The sequence below is a fragment of the Monodon monoceros genome, unplaced genomic scaffold (assembly GCF_005190385.1).
Source record: "Monodon monoceros isolate NGI ecotype Baffin Bay Population unplaced genomic scaffold, NGI_Narwhal_1 Super_Scaffold_16, whole genome shotgun sequence".
In the NCBI taxonomy this organism is placed as follows: domain Eukaryota; kingdom Metazoa; phylum Chordata; class Mammalia; order Artiodactyla; family Monodontidae; genus Monodon; species Monodon monoceros.
In genome coordinates, this window is record NW_021703772.1 from 62,085,754 (window position 1) to 62,106,233 (window position 20,480).

Below are 20,480 nucleotides of genomic sequence, written 5' to 3' on the forward strand. Positions count from 1 at the left end.
GGGAAGATCCCACATGGCGCGGAGTGGCTAGGCCCGTGAGCCATGGCCACTGAGCCTGCGCGTCTGGAGCCTGTGCTCCGCAACGGGAGAGGCCACAACAGTGAGAGGCCCGCGTACCGCAAAAAATAAAAATAAATAAATAAATAGGACCATATGTTTATTACAGAAAACATTAAATAACAATCTACAAATTAATTAAGCTTAATGACTATACTGTTTATAAGAAAGGAAAAAAATGGCTATTTATAAATTTAAATTTATTTCAATAATGTTTTTGCACATAAAGAAATACACTTTTTATATTCACTGAGATATTAAAAGTTGTTGCAAATTACAGGAAAGTATAATCTTAAAGTAATAAGTTTGTTGTGATGTTTATTCATTAACTATATTTTTAATTTTTAAAATTTTTATATTATCTTTTATTATTTATTTATTCATTTGTTTGTTTATTTATTTATTTATGGCTGCGCTGGGTCTTCGTTGCTGCGTGTGGGCTTTCTCTAGTTGCAGCAAGTGGGGGCTACTCTTCGTTGCGATGTGCGGGCTTCTCATCACGGTGGCTTCTCTTGTTGCGGAGCATGGGCTCTAGGTGCGCGGGCTTCAGTAGCTGTGGCTCGCGGGCTCTAGGGCACAGGCTCAGTAGTTGTGGTGCACGGGCTTAGTTGCTCCGCGGCATGTGGGATCTCCCCAGACCAGGGCTCAAACCCATTTCCCCTGCACTGGCAGGAGGATTCTTAACCACTGCACCACCAGGGAAGTCCCTAACTATATTTTTTAAATAGTAAAATATAAGAACTGAGTAAACACTATGGGATGTAAGTTTATCCTGAATTTTTAAGGCCCTAATAGTCAGGACCACAGAATTTGTTGTTTGATGATACTGTCTTCCTTTCTCACATGTTATTGTGCTCTCTTCAACTAGACTGTAAATTCCAAAATGTCAGGAACTATGCTTTATATCTTCTATGCCTCCCTTTGCATAACAAAACTCTGAGCAATAATACCTGGTGGTTAATTGATGGAATTTATTTTGGTAATGGAGTTTTTGACCTTGGAACTTGCCTGGATGTCTCTCTTTTAATAATCAATTCTTTGCATTATTTTTAAATTACTCCTCTGCTTTCTGCCATATCATGCAGCCATGTAGTGTTATCATGTCCTGAATAAACTATAAAAAGTCCCTGACTCAGCAACTGCTATCCTTGTATCATGTGACCCACCCCACCCCTGCCTAATTAATCAACAGGATCACTTGCCAAATATGATGACCTGCAGGTTACATATAATTTACAAGAATCAACATCCCACTGAATATCAAAACAGCAACATGTTATGTTTTTAGAATTGATTTAATCAGAGTACTTCCTGAATAGGCAATTCAAAAGAAAATATTACCACAATTTTGCTGCTTATTAATCAATGTGACATATTTAAAGTTGTGAAAATATACAAGACAGCCCAAAGGCCTAATTCAATATACTCTTTTGAGTAAAAGATTTATAGAGCATAACAACAGAAAAGTATTTCAAGTATAATACTTTCCAAATTATGGGGAAAATATCCTCCAATAAGAAACAAATGATACTCAGATCACCCAAGCAAGTTATTGAGCAATAATTATTTTTTAAATTATTATTATCAGATACATTTTAAGTATTTTTTTTTACTTAAAGGAGGTACTATATCAGATCAGAAAGTCAAATATAATGTAGTAGTCACTGTTTTGTATTGAGAACTCTTCCCATTAGAAGAGTATTAGATAAGAAAATAATTTTATTTCATACATAAGAAGTCTTAGAAAACCATATTTTATATAAGCAATATTTAAATACAGCAAAGAGTAGGCTCCTTGGTAAAGCTAAGAAGATAAGCTTTAAGAAGTAAAGCTTTTCTTTTTTTTTAAATAAATAAAGCTTAAGAAGAGGATTTCTGAGACCATGGATGAAAGACCCAGGATCATGATCAGAAGAATCCTGTGGGAGAAGTGGCAGAAGTATGTGAGTTAAATAAAGAAAAGAATTAAGAGTTGAGAGATGCAACAGATGCTGTTTTGGGTAGATGCTTTGTCTAAACTATAGTGCTTCTAGGGACTTCTCTGGTAGCACAGTGGTTAAGAATCCACCTGCTGATGCAGGGGACATGGGTTCGAGCCCTGGTCCGGGAAGATCCCACATGCCGCAGAGCAGCTAAGCCCATGTGCCACAACTACTGAGCCTACGCTCTAGAGCCCGCAAGCCACAGCTACTGAGCCCGTGTGCCACAACTACTGAAGCCCGCGCACCTAGAGCCTGTGCTCCGCAGCAAGAGAAGCCACCACAGTGAGAAGCCTGTGCACTGCAATGAAGAGTAGTCCCCACTCACCGCAACTAGAGAAAGCCTGCGTGCAGCAACGAAGACCCAACAGAGCCAAAAATAAATAAATAAATTTATTAAAAAAAAAAAAATTATAGTGCTTCTTAAACTTTTTGGGGTGACAGGCCCTTTGAGTATATGCTGGATCCTATGGTCCTACTCCCCAAAACAAAACAAAGGGAAAGGACCCCAGATTAAGAAATCCTGGTATAAAAACTCTTAACAGAAATTCCACTCACCGAAAGATCACAATTTATACTAACTATAATGATGATTTTTCCAAACAACTAAACCTCATTATCAAATTAACTCTAAAATCCCTTTGAAAATAACACAGTACCTATGTATTTTATTTTACCAGATTAGATCTGTTTTCATTGGAATTATCATACCTGAGAATAAGGAATTATAAGGATGAAATGAATGAGACTCAATGAAGAAAGAAAACAAGGAAGGGAGTGAGAGGAGGGAAGAACTAAAGGAAGGAAGAACTAAAGGAAGAGGGAAATTTTTTAAAGGAGGAATGAATGATACAGAATAATTACAGAAATCACAGTGATATTTCATTATTCATAAATATTATTATTTATTACTTATTTATTTATTTGCGGTCCGCGGGCCTCTCACTTTTGTGGCCTCTCCCGTTGCGGAGCACAGGCTCCGGACACGCAGGCTCAGCGGCCATGGCTCACGGGCCCAGCCACTCTGTGCCATGTGGGATCTTCCCGGACCGGGGCACGAACCCGTGTCCCCTGCATCGGCAGGCGGACTCTCAACCACTGCGCCACCAGGGAAGCCCTCATAAATATTATTATTTACAATCCTATATACCTAGATGTTTAGATTTATGGTAGAAAAAGCTAATAATGTGGCAAACCAACGTGCAGAATATCATAATTTTTTGTTTTCATTCACTGAAGCAATTTATGTGGCTATAAATTTCTAATTTATGTTCTGATAAGAATCTGCCTTATATTAAACGTTTTATTATTTTTAAAAATAGCTAACAATGATCAAATTGAGAAAGAAAACTGACAGAAGTTACCTAAATTACTTCATGTTCCTTCCATCATAGATTTACAATTGACTAATTTTCTGTCAGTAGGTGTCATTTTAGTGAACAGTCAGATGAATAGATTTAGACCCAAACTATATCAGAAAATGTTTTAAATGTGTACTTTTTCATGGTTAGACAACTTACTAAAGAAACATTTAAACAATGACACAGCACAGAAACCTGTTACACCTGATTTGAATACAAACAATCCCAATATCAGATTAGAGTGCACTCAGAGAGACTAAAAGAATATTTAGAAAAAAGAAAGATAATTGCAGAAGGCAAAATTATCCACAAAACAACTAGAAACAAGGAGGAAAAAATCACTGAAGGAAAAGACAGAAATTCATTTTGTTATTTCAAATAACAGAATTTTAGAAATAGAGGGGCCTTATAAATCATATGTTCTTAATTTCTCATTTACCTATGACAAGGCTGAGGTTCAGAGAGTTTTTATGTCTTGAACAAAAAAGTAATATCTTTATTTAGTGGCAGGAACTTGGCCTAGTACTCAGGTTCAATGGCCAACAACCAGTATCCCTAAATTAAGATATAACAAACTTCATAATGATACTACATTAAATTTCTGTACACATAATCATGATTTGGGACTAAACTAGTGAAAAAAGTGAAGGTTATATTGAATACATTTCATGTATCAATATCTATAATTGGTTTTCTCTCCTTTAATACAAGTAGATATGATTTTAACAGAAACTTTTCAATGAGGCTTACAACTTCTTTAAGAGTCTATAAACCAAAGAAAAGGTTCAATTTACACTATACTTATTATTTTTTCTTACCAACTTCCCCAAATAAACAGGGAAGTAATCTTCTTATTTCACCTATCTCTACGCCAAACTATTCACTCAGTTGGTTCCATAGTATACAGTTGGTTCCAAAGTATACTTTGGTATACATAGGATACTTTGGTTCCATAGTATCCCATTTGTTTTCAAGCCACTGAAAATACTTACATTTAACTAAACTTGCAGAATTTTTCTAAATTGTTCATATAATTTTAACTGAAAGAGAATGCCTTTAAATTTACTAAGAACTTATATATCTATATATTTTTAAACAAGAGAAAAAAGTAGTTTTTAAAGAGGTATAACTAAGAAAAGGCCAGGATTTTTAAATCTAGAAGTGGTGAGTCAAAAGCGATCTTGGATTGTGATTGGGGATGAGGCAAGGAGAAGATGACAGGTAAGTAAAACAGGTAATGAGGCAAGGAGAAGATGACAGGTAAGTCTACATACATTTTATTACTTGCTAATTGTGTTGATACAATTTTTATAACTTCTTTAAGTTTAAGGCTTGCAGCAAAAACAAAACTGTCCAGATACAAAGGGGAAAAGGTTAACGTTTAGAGATAGATACAGAAGACCTCATTGTGCAAGGAAAACATTTTTAACTTTTATAGCCTGAAGGTGCTCCATTTCCAATTAAAATACTGTTAATAACTCATTTTGTGGACTTCCCTGGTGGAGCAGCAGCTACGAATCCGTCTGCCAATGCAGGGGACACAGGTTCGAGCCCTGGTCCAGGAAGATCCCACATGCCGCAGAGCAACTAAGCCCGTGCGCCACAACTACTGAGCCCGCGCTCTAGAGCCCGAGAGCCACAACTACTGAGCCCATGAGCCACAACTACTGAAGCCTGTGCACCTAGAGCCTGTGCTCCACAACGAGAAGCCACTACAGTGAGAAGCCCACACACTGCAATGAAGAGTAGCCCCCGCTCGCCGCAATGAAGACCCAACGCAACCAAAAATAAATATATCTATTTTTAAAATTATTAAAAATAACTCGTTTTGCCTTTCAAACATCTAATCTCATTCATTCATATCACCAACTTAAATAAATTCACCTAACTACTAAATAACAAATTCAGACAAGACACTAACCTTTTTGAGAGCTCCCGTGTGTTTCCAGGCTGACCTATCTTCCTCATTGCATTTAACTGAAAGTGCCACAAGACCTTGCGTGTACAATAGGGTAAAAAGCACCTTCACAATGCAGGTGAAATGGTCTACAAGAGAAAGAGAAGATCATTATTTCTTTGGAATCTAGAAATTTTGTACTCAAGATAATTTCACAAATACATGACTTTCCTTGCATGTGTAACTGGTTTTTGTTCAACACTTAATAAAATAACAATGTGATATTATATTTTCTGCCCAACAGATCTGAAATTATGAAATCAAATTCCCTTTATTCATCTACACAATATGCCAATAAGAGGCTTTTAGCAGAATGAGAAGTATGCTCTGTTTCAACCTCAGAATAACTGTGTACCCTTGGCAAATCCCCTTACTGGGCATCATGTGCTTAATAACAATGTCTGGGAGTCTGAGTGTTTAAAACCAACACTTTATCTGCTTCTAATTTGATATATATCTTATAAAAAATAATACAATACAATATAGAACTTCTAAAGTAAAAAAAAAAAATCCCAATACTTTAAGTACTCTAATTGAATTTTAAAACTCAATGAAAACTATAACAGTGCAAAAACAGTAGTAACAATACGTAAAATGCCTTGCACATATTAGGTACTTAATAAATGGTAGCTTAGTCATCAAAATTAACGTTTATATACAGCTAATAACTTAGAAAATATCTTCAAATGTCTCCTTTCAATCCTCGTTAACAGTCTCAGTTGGACAATTGAGCTTCAAAAGATGTGCCTGTGACAACAAAGCTAATAAGCACCCACGTCTGAACTTGAATCCACACAGTTCAGTTATCCCTTCTATTATATTATGCTACTCCCCTAGTAAATAGTTACCACCACTTAATCATTTGCTTAATTCAGAAACTTGTAGACATCCTGGATACCTTCCTGTCTCTTTCTCCCTACATTAAAACAATCACCAAATCCTATCAATGTTTTTAAAATATCATTCAAGTCAGTTCCAACACCCCGGACCATGCTTCCATCGTTTCTTGCCTAGACCTATAAATTCCAGCCTAAATAGTTGTGTTGGGGGTTCCCAAGACCACTTCCGGATTTGATGATTCACTAGGAAGACTCACAAGACTCAGCATATAGTCCTATGATTTATTACAGCAAAAAAACAAAAAAACAAAGTAAAAGAGCAAAAGGAACAGGCATATTGGGTTAAGTCCAGAGGAAACTTTCAAGAGTCCTCTGCCTGCAGAGTCACACAGGATGTGCTTAATTCCCCCAGCAATGTGTTGTGACAGTACATGTTAAATATATACCAGGGAAGCTCGTTAAGAAACTCTGCCCAGCGGAGACTGCGGGTGGCGGAGCAGGGGAGCTTCAGAGCAGCGGAGGAGAGCACAGCAACAGGGGTGCAGAGGGCAAAGCGGAGAGATTCCTGCACAGAGAATCGGTGCCGACCAGCACTCACCAGCCCGAGAGGCTTGTCTGCTCACCCGCCGGGGCGGGCGGGGCTGCGAGCTGAGGCTCGGGCTTCCCGGAGCGCAGGGAGAGGACTGGCGGCGTGAACACAGCCGGAAGGGGTTAGTGCACCACGGCTAGCCGGGAGGGAGTCCGGGAAAAAGTCTGGACCTGCCGAAAAGGCAAGAGACTTTTTCTTCCCTCTTAGTTTCCTGGTGCGCGAGGAGAGGGGATTAAGAGCGCTGCTTAAAGGAGCTCCAGAAACGGGCGCGAGGCGCGGTTAACACCGCGGACCCCAGAGATGGGCATGAGGCTAAGGCTGCTGCTGCTGCCACCAAGAACCCTGTGTGTGAGCACAGGTCACTCTCCACACCTCCCTTACGGGGAGCCTGTGCAGCCCGACACTGCCAGGGTCCCAGGATCCAGGGACAACTTCCCCGGGAGAACGCATGGCACGCCTCAGGCTGGTGCAACGTCATGCCGGCCTCTGCCGCCACAGGCTCGCCCTGCATCCGTACCCCTACCTCCCCCCGGCCTGAGTGAGCCAGAGCCCCCAGATCAGGGGATCCTTTAACCCCGTTCTGTCTGAGCGAAGAACAGACGCCCTCCGGTGACCTACACGCAGAGGCGGGGCCAAATCCAAAGCTGAGCCCCTGGGGGCTGTAAGAACAAAGAAGAGAAAGGGAAATCTCTCCCAGAAGCCTCAGGAGCAGCGGATTAAATCTCCACAATCAACTTGATGTACCCTGCATCTGTGGAATACCTGAATAGACAACGAATCATCCCAAATTGAAGAGGTGGATTTTGAGAGCAAGATTTATTATTCTTTCCCCTTTTCCTCTTTTTGTGAGTGTGTATCTGTATGCTTCTGTGTGAGATTTTGTCTGTATAGCTTTGTTTTCACCATTTGTCCTAGCGTTCTATCCGTCCGTTTTTTGCTTTTTTAATTTTTTTCTTAATAATTATGTTTTTATTTTAATAACTTTATTTTATTTTACCATACTTTATTTTCTTCTATCCTCTTTCTTTCTTTCTTTCTTTCTACTTTTTCTCCCTTTTATTCTGAGCCGTGTGGATGAAAGGCTCTTGGTGCTGTAGCCAGGAGTCAATGCTGTGCCTCTGAGGTGGGAGAGCCAACTTCAGGACACTGGTCCACAAGAGACCTCCCAGCTCCACGTAATATCAAACGGCGAAAATCTCCCAGAGATCTCCATCTCAACACCAACACCCAGCTTCACTCAACGACCAGCAAGCTACAGTGCTGGACACCCTATGCCAAACAACTAGCAAGACAGGAACACAACCCCACCCATTAGCAGAGAGACTGCCTAAAATCATAATAAGTCCACAGACACCCCAAAACACACCACCAGACGTGGACCTGCCCACCAGAAAGACAAGATCCAGCCCCATCCACCAGAACACAGGCACTAGTCCCCTCCACCAGGAAGCCTAGACAACCCACTAAACCAACTTTAGCCACTGGGGACAGACACCAAAAACAACGGGAACTACGAACCTGCAGCCTGCAAAAAGGAGACCCCAAACACAGTAAGATAAGCAAAATGAGAAGACAGAAAAACACACAGCAGATGAAGGAGCAAGATAAAAACCCACCAGACCTAACAAATGAAGAGGAAATAGGCAGTCTACCTGAAAAAGAATTCAGAATAATTATAGTAAAGGTATCCAAAATCTTGGAAATAGAATAGAGAAAATGCAAGAAACATTTAACAAGGACCTAGAAGAACTAAAGATGAAACAAGCAACAATGAACAACACAATAAATGAAATTAAAAATACTCTAGAAGGGATCAATAGCAGAATAACTGAGGCAGAAGAACGGATAAGTGACCTGGAAGATAAAATAGTGGAAATAACTACTGCAGAGCAGAATAAAGAAAAAAGAATAAAAAGAATTGAGAACAGTCTCAGAGACCTCTGGGACAACATTAAACGCACCAACATTCAAATTATAGGGGTTCCAGAAGAAGAAGAGAAAAAGAAAGGGACTGAGAAAATATTTGAAGAGATTATAGTTGAAAACTTCCCTAATATGGGAAAGGAAATAGTTAATCAAGTCCAGGAAGCACAGAATCCCATACAGGATAAATCCAAGGAGAAACACGCCAACACACATACTAATCAAACTGTCAAAAATTAAATACAAAGAAAACATATTAAAAGCAGCAAGGGAAAAACAAATAACACACAAGGGGAATCCCCATAAGGTTAACAGCTGATCTTTCAGCAGAAACTCTGCAAGCCAGAAGGAACTGGCAGGGCATATTTAAAGTGGTGAAAGGAAAAAACCTACAACCAAGATTACTCTGCCCAGCAAGGATCTCATTCAGATTTGATGGAGAAATTAAAACCTTTACAGACAAGCAAAAGCTGAGAGAGTTCAGCACCACCAAACCAGCTTTACAACAAATGCTAAAGGATCTTCTCTAGGCAAGAAACACAAGAGAAGGAAAAGACCTATAATAACAAACCCAAAACAATTAAGAAAATGGGAATAAGAACATACATATCGATAATTACCTTAAATGTAAATGGATTAAATGCTCCCACCAAAAGACACAGACTGGCTGAATGGATACAAAAACAAGACCCATATATATGCTGTCTACAAGAGACCCACTTCAGACCTAGGGACACATACAGACTGAAAGTGAGGGGATGGAAAAAGATATTCCATGCAAATGGAAACCAAAAGAAAGTTGGAGTAGCAATTCTCATATCAGACAAAATTGACTTTAAAATAAAGACTATTAGAAGAGACAAAGAAGGACACTACATAATGATCAGGGGATCAATCCAAGAAGAAGATATAACAACTGTAAATATTTATGCACCCAACATAGGAGCACCTCAATACGTAAGGCAAATACTAACAGCCATAAAAGGGGAAATCGACACTAACACATTCATAGTAGGGGACTTTAACACCCCACTTTCACCAATGGACAGATCATCCAAAATGAAAATAAATAAGAAAACACAAGCTTTAAATGATACATTACACAAGATACACTTAATTGATATTTATAGGACATTCCATCCAAAAACAACAGAATACAAATTTTTCTAAAGTGCTCATGGAACATTCTCCAGGATAGATCACATCTTGGGTCACAAATCAAGCCTTGGTAAATTTAAGAAAACTGAAATTGTATCAAGTAACTTTTCCGACCACAAGGCTATGAGACTAGATATCAATTACAGGAAAAGATCTGTAAAAAATACAAACACATGGAGGCTAAACAATACACTACTTAATAACGAAGTGGGACTTCCCTGGTGGCGGAGTGGTTGAGAGTCCGCCTGCCAAGGCAGGGGACACGGGTTCGTGCCACAGTCTGGGAAGATCCCACATGCCGCGGATTGGCTGAGTCTGTGAGCCATGGTGGCTGAGCCTGCGCATCTTGAGCCTGTGCTCCGCAACATGAGAGGCCACAACGAGAGGCCCGCGTACCACAAAAAAAAAAAAATAACGAAGTGATCACTGAAGAAATCAAAGAGGAAATCAAAAATACCTAGAAACAAATGACAATGGAGACACGACGACCCAAAACCTATGGGATGCAGCAAAAGCAGTTCTAAGAGGGAAGTTTATAGCAATACAATCCTACCTTAAGAAACAGGAAACATCTCAAATAAACAACCTAACCTTACACCTAAAGCAATTAGAGAAAGAAGAACAAAAAAAATCCAAAGTTAGCAGAAGGAAAGAAATCATAAAGATCAGATCAGAAATAAACGAAAAAGAAATGAAGGAAATGATAGCAAAGATCAATAAAACTAAAAGCTGGTTCTTTGAGAAGAAAACCAAAATTGATAAACCATTAGCCAGACTCATCAAGAAAAACAGGGAGAAGACTCAAATCAATAGAATTAGAAATGAAAAAGGAGAAGTAACAACTGACACTGCAGAAATACAAAAGATCATGAGAGATTACTACAAGCAACTCTATGCCAATAAAATGGACAACCTGGAAGAAATGGACAAATTCTTAGAAATGCACAACCTGCCAAGACTGAATCAGGAAGAAATAGAAAATATGAACAGAGCAATCACAAGCACTGAAATTGAAACTGTGATTAAAAATCTTCCAACAAACAAAAGCCCACGACCAGATGGCTTCACAGGCAAATTCTATCAAACATTTAGAGAAGACTAACACCTATCCTTCTCAATCTCTTCCAAAATATAGCAGAGGGAGGAACACTCCCAAACTCATTCTATGAGGCCACCATCACCCTGATACCAAAACCAGACAAAGATGTCACAAAGAAAGAAAACTACAGGCCAATATCACTAAAGAACATAGATGCAAAAATCCTCAACAAAATACTAGCAAACAGAATCCAACAGCACATTAAAAGGATCATACACCATGATCAAGTGGGGTTTATCCCAGGAACGCAAGGATTCTTCAATATACACAAATCAATCAATGTGATACACTGTATTAACAAATTGAAGGATGAAAACCATATGATAATCGCAATAGATGCAGGAAAATCTTTCAACAAAATTCCACACCCATTTATGATAAAAATCTCCAGAAAGTAGGCACAGAGGGAACCTACCTCAACATAACAAAGGCCATATATGACAAACCCACAGCCAATATCGTCCTCAATGGTGAAAAACTGAAACCATTTCCACTAAGATCAGGAACAAGACAAGGTTGCCCACTCTCACCACTCTTATTCAACATAGTTTTGGAAGTTTTAGCCACAGCAATCAGAGAAGAAAAGGAAATAAAAGGAATCCAAATCGGAAAAGAAGAAGTACAGCTGTCACTGTTTGCAGATGACGTGATACCATACATAGAGAATCCTACAGAAGCTACCAGTAAACTACTAGAGCTAATCAATGAATTTGGTAAAGTAGCAGGATACAAAATTAATGCACAGAAATCTCTGGCATTCCTATACACTAATGATGAAAAATCTGAAAGTGAAATCAAGAAAACACTCCCATTTACCACTGCAACAAACAGAATAAAATATCTAGGAATAAACCTACCTAAGGAGACAAAAGAACTGTATGCAGAAAATGATAAGACACTGATGAAAGAAATTAAAGATGATACAAATAGATGGAGAGATATACCATGTTCTTGGATTGGAAGAATCAACATTGTGAAAATGACTCTACTACCCAAAGCAATCTACAGATTCAATGCAATCCCTATCAAACTGCCAATAGCATTTTTCACAGAACTAGAACAAAAAATTTCACAATTTGTATGGAAACACAAAAGACTCCGAATAGCCAAAGCAATCTTGAGAACGAAAAATGGAGCTGGAGGAATCAGGCACTGTGACTTCAGACTATACTACAAAGCTACAGTAATCAAGACAGTATGGTACTGGCACAAAAACAGAAATACAGATCAATGGAACAGGGTAGAAAGCCCAGAGATAAACCAATGCACATATGGTCACCTTATCTTTGATAAAGGAGGCAGGAATGTACAGTGGAGAAAGGACAGCCTCTTCAATAAGTGGTGCTGGGAAAACTAAACAGGTACATGTAAAAGTATGAGATTAGATCACTCCCTAACACCATACACAAAAATAAGCTCAAAATGGATTAAAGACCTAAATGTAAGGCCAGAAACTAGCAAACTCTTAGAGGAAAACATAGGCAGAACACTCTATGACATAAATCACAGCATGATCCTTTTTGACCCACCTCCTAAAGAAATGGAAATAAAAACAAAAATAAACAAATGGGACCTAATGAAACTTCAAAGCTTTTGCACAGCAAAGGAAACCATAAACAAGACCAAAAGACAACCCTCAGAATGGGAGAAAATATTTGCAAATGAAGCAACTGACAAGGGATTCATCTCCAATATTTACAAGCAGCTCATGCAGCTCAATACCAAAATAACAAACAACCCAATCCAAAAATGGGCAGAAGACCTAAACAGACATTTCTCCAGAGAAGATATACAGACTACCAACAAATACATGAAAGAATGCTCAACATCATTAATCATTAGAGAAATGCAAATCAAAACTACAATGAGATATCATCTCACACCAGTCAGAATGGCCATCATCAAAAAATCTCAAAACAGAGAAACTGGTAAAAAAACAAACAAACAAAAAAAAACTCGAAACAACAAATGCTGGAGAGGGTGTGGAGAAAAGGGAACCCTCTTGCACTGTTGGTGGGAATGTGAATTGGTACAGCCACTATGGAGAACAGTATGCAGGTTCCTTAAAAAACTACAAATAGAAATACCATACGACCCAGCAATCCCACTACTGGGCATATACCCTGAGAAAACCATAATTCAAAAAGGGTCATGTACCAAAATGTTCACTGCAGCTCTATTTACAATAGCCAGGACATGGAAACAACCTAAGGGTCCATCATCGGATGAATGGATAAAGAAGATGTGGCACATATATACAATGGAATATTACTCAGCCATAAGAAGAAACGAAATTGAGCTATTTGTAATGAGGTGGATGGACCTAGAGTCTGTCATACAGAGTGAAGTAAGTCAGAAAGAGAAAGACAAATACCATATGCTAACACATATATATGGAATTTAAGGAAAAAAAATGTCATGAAGAACTTAGGGGAAAGACAGTAATAAAGACACAGACCTACTAGAGAATGGACTTGAGGATATGGGGAGGGGGAAGGGTAAGCTGGGACAAAGTGAGAGAGTGGTATGGACATATATACACTACCAAACGTAAAATAGCTAGCTAGTGGGAAGCAGCCGCATGGCACAGGGAGATCAGCTCGGTGCTTTGGTATCACCTAGAGGGGTGGGATAGGGAGGGTGGGAGGGAGGGAGACGCAAGAGGGAAGAGATATGGTGATATATGTATATGTATAACTGATTCACTTTGTTATAAAGCAGAAACTAACACACCATTGTAAAGCAGTTATACTCCAATAAAGATTAAAAAAAAAAAAAAAAAAAGAAAGAAAGAAGAAACTCTGCCCAAGATTTTTATTGGGAGCAGGTCACATAGGTACCCACTGCCTAGCACATTCCAAAGTTCTAGATTCCCAGAAAGAAAGCAGGTATGTTCAGCATAAACCACATTGTTTGTACAGTTTAGGCACAGAGAGCCATTCTTATCAGTGGGATGGTGGAAACTCTCCCAAAATCAAAGTTCCCAGATACCAGTCAAGGGCCAACCTTGGAAGCAGGCCTTTCAAAGGATAGCACTCAGGCCTTCTTTATTAACTATTTTCTGCACAGTGGTTTATCAGCATTACCTGCCCCCTGCAATCTTTTATGTCTGTTTATTACAGCAAGACTCACCTTTTTAAAAGAAGTATTTGGCATCCTTCTACTGGGTCTCTGTTCAAGTGGAATTACTCCCTCCCTGTAACCTGGCTAACTCTTAAATTAGTCAGATGACACCTTAAAAATCATGCCCTAAGGAAAATCTTGCCTAATTTTAAATTTGTGTGTTTCTGTGTGTGTGTGTGTGTGTGTAGTGTGCCTGTGCACACATGCATACACACACACATGCTTTCTCTTACCAATGTTTATGGGTTGGGGTGGGAACTTGATATAAGCTGAGCCAGTCAGAGTACCTATCTGGGATTTCTCTAACTGGAGGCAAAGGGAAGGTGTAAAGATGTGAGTCTGGAAATAGCAGAGGTCATGCTCCTAGTCTATGGCAGAGACTGTCTAAGGCAAGGCTGAATGAAGCAGATCCACAGAGAGAGGGATAGACCCAAGATGGCAAGAACCCTGCTAGCATCTGAAGCCATGGTTCTGGTCATCCCTACAGTTTGGTTATGTGAGTCCATCAGTGCTCTTTCTTTGTGCTTATAAGCTAGTTCTAAATGGATTTCTAAATATCTTAACACCTAACGCATGCCAGGTTATAGACAATAAGGACTTGGAGTCTGGATAGTAAGAGAGACAGATGGCTGTATGTATGTACAGGGTGTGATGGGAGCAAACAGGAGGAGGAACTATAGACTAAGGGCAGGGAATAGAAAAAAATTCAAGCCTCCTGCCCCAAAGAGGAGAGTTAGTCTTGAATGATTAAGAGAAATAAGCCATAATAAGGAAGGCAAAGATGGAATGAGGCAACGAAAGGGGGATTCCAGACAGAGGAAGCTGTTTGTACAAGGGTCACAAAAAGAGCCCAAGACTTACAAAAATTGTAAATTGTCCAATGTATCTAGACTTATGAGTAGCAATCTACGAGAGATGAAGCTAGAAAAGTAATCTTTATGCCGAAGACCAAAGGTTGCAAACTGAGGGTTACCTGTCTGAATGCAGCCTGGAGAGATGTTTGGTTTGTCTTTATCCTGTTTTGTCTTTAGTTACTGACATTTAAAACTCGGATATTTCTTGTAAAAGTCCAGATTTCCACTTACTCTTAAAAAACAGGAAGATCTGACAATACTGGGTCCACATTCTTACATGACGACAGGTATCGGGAGCTGAACAGTAAGTGTTCTCTTCGGCCAAGCATGCATTCTCTAACTTGTCACAGTCCCCAACTCCCATTTATATCAAACCAAAGACATTATTGTTAAGAATGAGTTTAGGCTATGAAGCCAAATTGTCTAGATTTAAATTGACTCTTCTGATCTTAGGCAAGTTAGTTAAACACTCTGTTTCTATTTTTTCATCTGTTAAATGAGGATAATATCACCTGCTTTAAAGGGATTAAGTTAAATGCTTAAAATAGTGATTGGCAATGGCAATCAGTAAATATCTGTTGTTATTAATATTACTATTTACGTTACTTATTTGATATCTGTAAGCATTTGATTTATAGAATCTAGACTGGGCAATGAGAAGTAATTTTAAGCAGGATAGGGATAATATTAGATTTGAATTTTAAAATATTCACTGCTGCTTCTCAGGAGAAAGGGCCTAAAACAAGGCTAGAGGCAAGAACACCTATTAGCAGATAGCAAAAGTACTCTAGCATATGTCAAATTAGATGGCCTGATGGAAAGAATGGGTCGAATTAGAGAAGTATTTAGATGACAGAAATTACAGCATTTGGTAGAGCTTTGGAGGTAGAAAATAATGGTAGACTCTCATTCTACAAAGAGTAACTAGTAGTAGTACTGACTAAAATGGAAAACAGAGGAAGAGAGCAAGTTTGGATGGGAAGAAAATGAATTAATGTTATATATGTTGAGTTTGAGGCATGTGTAGAAATCTGCAGCTCACCACGGAGCTGTAGACTGGAGCTAGAATATGTGGGAATCATCAAAGAATAGGTACAGATGATGCTATACGAAAGAAGGTAAAATTGAGAAGGGGTCAGGAACCAAGCAACAACTCAAAGAATGGGAAGAGGAAGAGGTGAATGAAAAGGAGCCTTGAAAATGAGCAGAAAAAGAGATACAAGGAAAACCAAGAAAGGACGGTATCAAAATTAAAAACAGAGTATCTCATGACGATTAAATGTTTTAATAGAATGCTAAAACTTAGAGAATTTGTCTACTAAGCACAAAATGATTTTAACCAGTAAGTCATTTACATGGCCTAGAAATACCACTCACATTTAGTTTCTTCTCATTATAAATTACATAAATTAATTTTTAATTAAAAAGAAATGATGCATTAAAAAATGACAACGACTTTTTAAGCATAATTTTAGCTTTTTGTTGTAGCAAACCACTAATTTTTTTTTGTTACTTTGCCTTGATTATCATCATTTTAAAAATATTTAAACTGGAAGTTTAAAGTCACAGATTAAGCTTAAGTTCTCACATTCACTCATTCATTTAAGAAATATTTATTTACTGAATACTTGCCATGTGTGAAATCAATGCATTTTAGGGACTTAGGGAAAAAACAAGGAATCACTCATTTGAGGTGTATACTAAGTCAACAGGTTGCTGTCTTCCAAGGTTACAACAGAGAGCAAATCCCTTCACATGTAATTATCAAAATTTAAAAAGGAGAAAAAGGAATTGGATATCTACTCTCAATCTGTTTTTTAAAAAAACCAAAAATCACAATCAACCTACCTGAGGGTAAACAAAGGAAGATCAATATTTATTTTAAATGCCTTAAAAGCACACAGACTTTAAACAATGGTACAGATTTTAAGTTTTATAGTGCTACTGCATGATAGGAAAAAGGAAGGGTGTAGGGAGACAAGGCACTTTCAAGGGCCCTATAATAAAAGCTTGCCCCTACTGATCACATATGATAAAGAGTCTGGTAAGGTAGAAATGTTGGCCTGAGGCTCTTTAAAATGTGAATTTCTCCTCAGAATCACAAATGAAAATTATTACTTCATATTCTAAATTGCTGTGAGGACTGAACTAGGTAGATGCCACATCTATCTCATCACACTATTTCAGAAGATGAAGTCATCATTTTGTTGTTAGCATGCAATTCAACATTGTTAAAAATTTGCAACATTATAACTCATGAAATTAAACAACTTTTTAAATAGATATCACATGTAAATCTTTATCCATATTTCTGATTTTTCATCAAAATAAAGATCCTAAAACAGGAATATAGTTCAAAGGATACTGATGCCAAGCTGAGACAACAGCTTGACTCTGGAATAATATAAACAAAATCTAAGTAAACCAGATTTTCTTCAGTGGGTAAGGCATGAAAACACAAGAAATTTTCAAAAATCAGACAATTAAATATTTAGTGAGTATGCACTCTATGCAACAGTATTTGTGCTGTGTTTTGCAAAAGTAATCCAGGGAATCTATAATCTCCTGCAGAGATACAGTTATTCAACATCCATTTATTTACTGGCTTGCCTACAAGTACCAGGCTTAGTGCAGGTGATAAACAAGAAGACAAAGAGGATTGAGATGTCTGCAAAAGTTTCTTTTCCATAAACTGTTTTAGAGTTAAGGTGACATAAAATGCTCCAAGTTTCTTTTAGGACAAGATAGAGTACATGTAAAATAATAAAACCCAAATGTGAAAAAATCATACAAGTAAATAGGACATAATCTGAAGGCAGTATCAGACACTTTATTCTTTTCCTAAAATTACCATGAAAAATTAACAAAACAAAAAAGGTAGCCTACTGAATGGAAGAAGATATTTGCAAACAATGTATCCAATAAGAGGTTAATATCCAAAATATACAAAGAACTCACAGAACTCATACAACTGTGGAACAATAGTTAAAGTGTTTCTAATATAATATTAATTCTGTTAATATCATACTGGTATGATACTAACACTAATTAAAAATAATGGGTCATCACATTTTGAATAACTCTATGATACTACTATATCAAAATATGTATGTATGCATGTAGATAACGTAGAGGCATTAAGGCTGACAGTTTGCTCTATTTTTCACATTTTGTATCATTTTAATTTTTTAAAAACAAAGAGTGATTTCCCCATGTCTTTACCTTATTATTGACTAAAAATCTAAAAACAGACCTACAAGGGAAAAAAACTATTTCACTGTCATCTTCTTTAGATATATATGATTACAATGCTATTTACCTCAGAACATTTCCATCAGACTGAATGCTATACTTATGCCTATAATTTTTAGAATATTCATTATATATACAATATAATCTAAGAATCTAAATTATAAAGACATACCTTTGCGTAAGGGTTGTGGCATCATTAAGATCTGGATAAGCAAAAGGGATGTAACATCATGATAAAGGATTGGAACCTCAGGCTGTTGCTCCTCATTTCCCAGCCTAAAAGAAAAGTGCATACACTTTAGACAGTATTGTATCTTCCTTCTAATTCGTTTTATATTTCACATATATGTCTATGGAACAGAAATCAACTTTCATAAGCAACTGAGAAATCTCAGAAGAAAAAGTTAGAGCCATATTTTTGGCCTAAAAATAAAACCTTTTAGGTTCACATATTTCCTTGACTCCGCCTAATATGAAAAAATTACATAGAAAATTTGTTAGGTCTTAGGATATATTAACTTGATTATGATTAACTTTCTGATCTCTTAGATTACAGAAATCAAACAAAGCATTAAACGGAGCTTAAGAGAATTAGTTCCACTACAAATGGGGTGGCACTTAGGACACTTGCTATGACAAACTTCATACTAAAGAAGAAATATTCATGTTATAAAAAAAAAATTCACAAATAATTTACATTGAAAAGGCATGGTCAATATCTCTTGTTAAAAGTTGTTTCAACTTTATGACTAATATAAAATTCAAATAAAATCTTTTAACAGTTTCAAAGTTTCAAAGAAAAATAATAACCAAAGCAGAACTTAAAATACACTATAAAAGATAAAATAGTAAATCTAAGGAATGTATAGTACTATAAAACACATAGAATATATTATAAAGCAGCTCTTTTCACTCTAAAAGAATTTTTAAAACTCCTTTAGAAGCTTCAATTTTTGGTCATAGGTTTAATTTTTAATGTCAGAAAAAAGTTAATCTTAAGCTTCCAGAATTGGTTAAATTCTGAAGCTACACTTCAGACTAGACTTGGGATAAACAAGAATTGCTCAAATCTTTTACTAGGCTTCATCACTCAACAAATATATAGTGATTACTTAACTGTATGCCAGGCACTGGACACATATGTGAGTAAACCAATCTCTGCTGCTGTGAAGCTTAAATAACTGGCAGAGGATGACAGCTCTTTGAATGGCTCTATTCTCTACAAATATCTCTTTAATATACTTGTCTTTCTCTCCAAAGGTAACCTTCCATTAATGCCATGAATCCTAGCATTTCTTGTCTCTTAAGTCTCTCTGGCATCTCTTCTTTACATGACCAAAGTTCTTAAAAAGAAAAAAATCGACGGGACACCATTTCTTCACCTATTATTCAAATTCCCACAGAAATGGTTTTCCACTGATTACACAAGTGGTAGCATTTGTACGTCTGTAAATTAAATTGGGAGTAAATAAATAAATTAGGCGTATCGTTTAAAGAATTTTTAATGATGTGGGAATTTGGTTGGTGTTATTTTTAAAAAGCAGATTCTAAAACTGATACAATATGATTCAAACAGTTTTTTTTTCCATTTTTATTTATGTATGTATTTATGTATTTATTTACTACTGGAGTGTAACTGCTTTACAATGCTGTGTTAGTTTCTGCTGTACAGTGAAGTGAATCAGCTCCATGTACACCCATATCCCCTCCCTCTTGGACCTCCCTCCTACCTCTCCCCCACATCCCACCCATCTAGGTTGTCACAGAGCACCGAGGTGAGCTTCCTGTGCTTTACAGCATGTTCCACTAGCTATTTTACACATGGCATTTCTGCGTGTGTGTGTATATATATACACACACACACAGAGAAAAAAAGAGACTGCAAAGAAATGTCTCTCATTTTTATAAGACATTATGTTTCATTTTTATGGTTCATGAGTTCATTAAATTGTAATAAACTATATATAGCAGGTAGGTTATGAGATTTTAGATTGTTTCATTTTCTTTCTCAACATTTTTGTACATTTTAAACATTGTACAATAACTACAATTTCATAATCAGGAAAAATTTACAAAAACAATAACCTGGAGCTTGTTGGCTACTAAGATAATAACAATCATCTCAGGACACAGGAATGGATCTTTCCTGGCACACAGTAAGCACATGTTCTGAATGAATGAATGGATACACCCCACTGTAGAGAAGTCAACAACAGTTTTGGTGTTTTTTAAAAAATAAATAAATTTATTTATTTATTTTTGGCTGTGTGTTGGATCTTCATTGCTGCA

The 20,480-nt window shown here is 37.3% G+C and overlaps 1 protein-coding gene across 1 annotated transcript in view; it reads right to left on the minus strand.

Moving 5' to 3' along the window:
* Positions 1-20,480, minus strand: part of UBR3 (ubiquitin protein ligase E3 component n-recognin 3) — a 229,015-nt gene that overhangs the window by 23,788 nt on the left and 184,747 nt on the right. The window contains exons 31-32 of the mRNA XM_029224835.1: positions 18,364-18,467; positions 5,319-5,443 (exon numbers count right to left, since the gene is read on the minus strand). Coding sequence (XP_029080668.1) covers positions 5,319-5,443; positions 18,364-18,467 — 229 coding nt within the window. The remainder of the gene's footprint in view (positions 1-5,318; positions 5,444-18,363; positions 18,468-20,480) is intronic.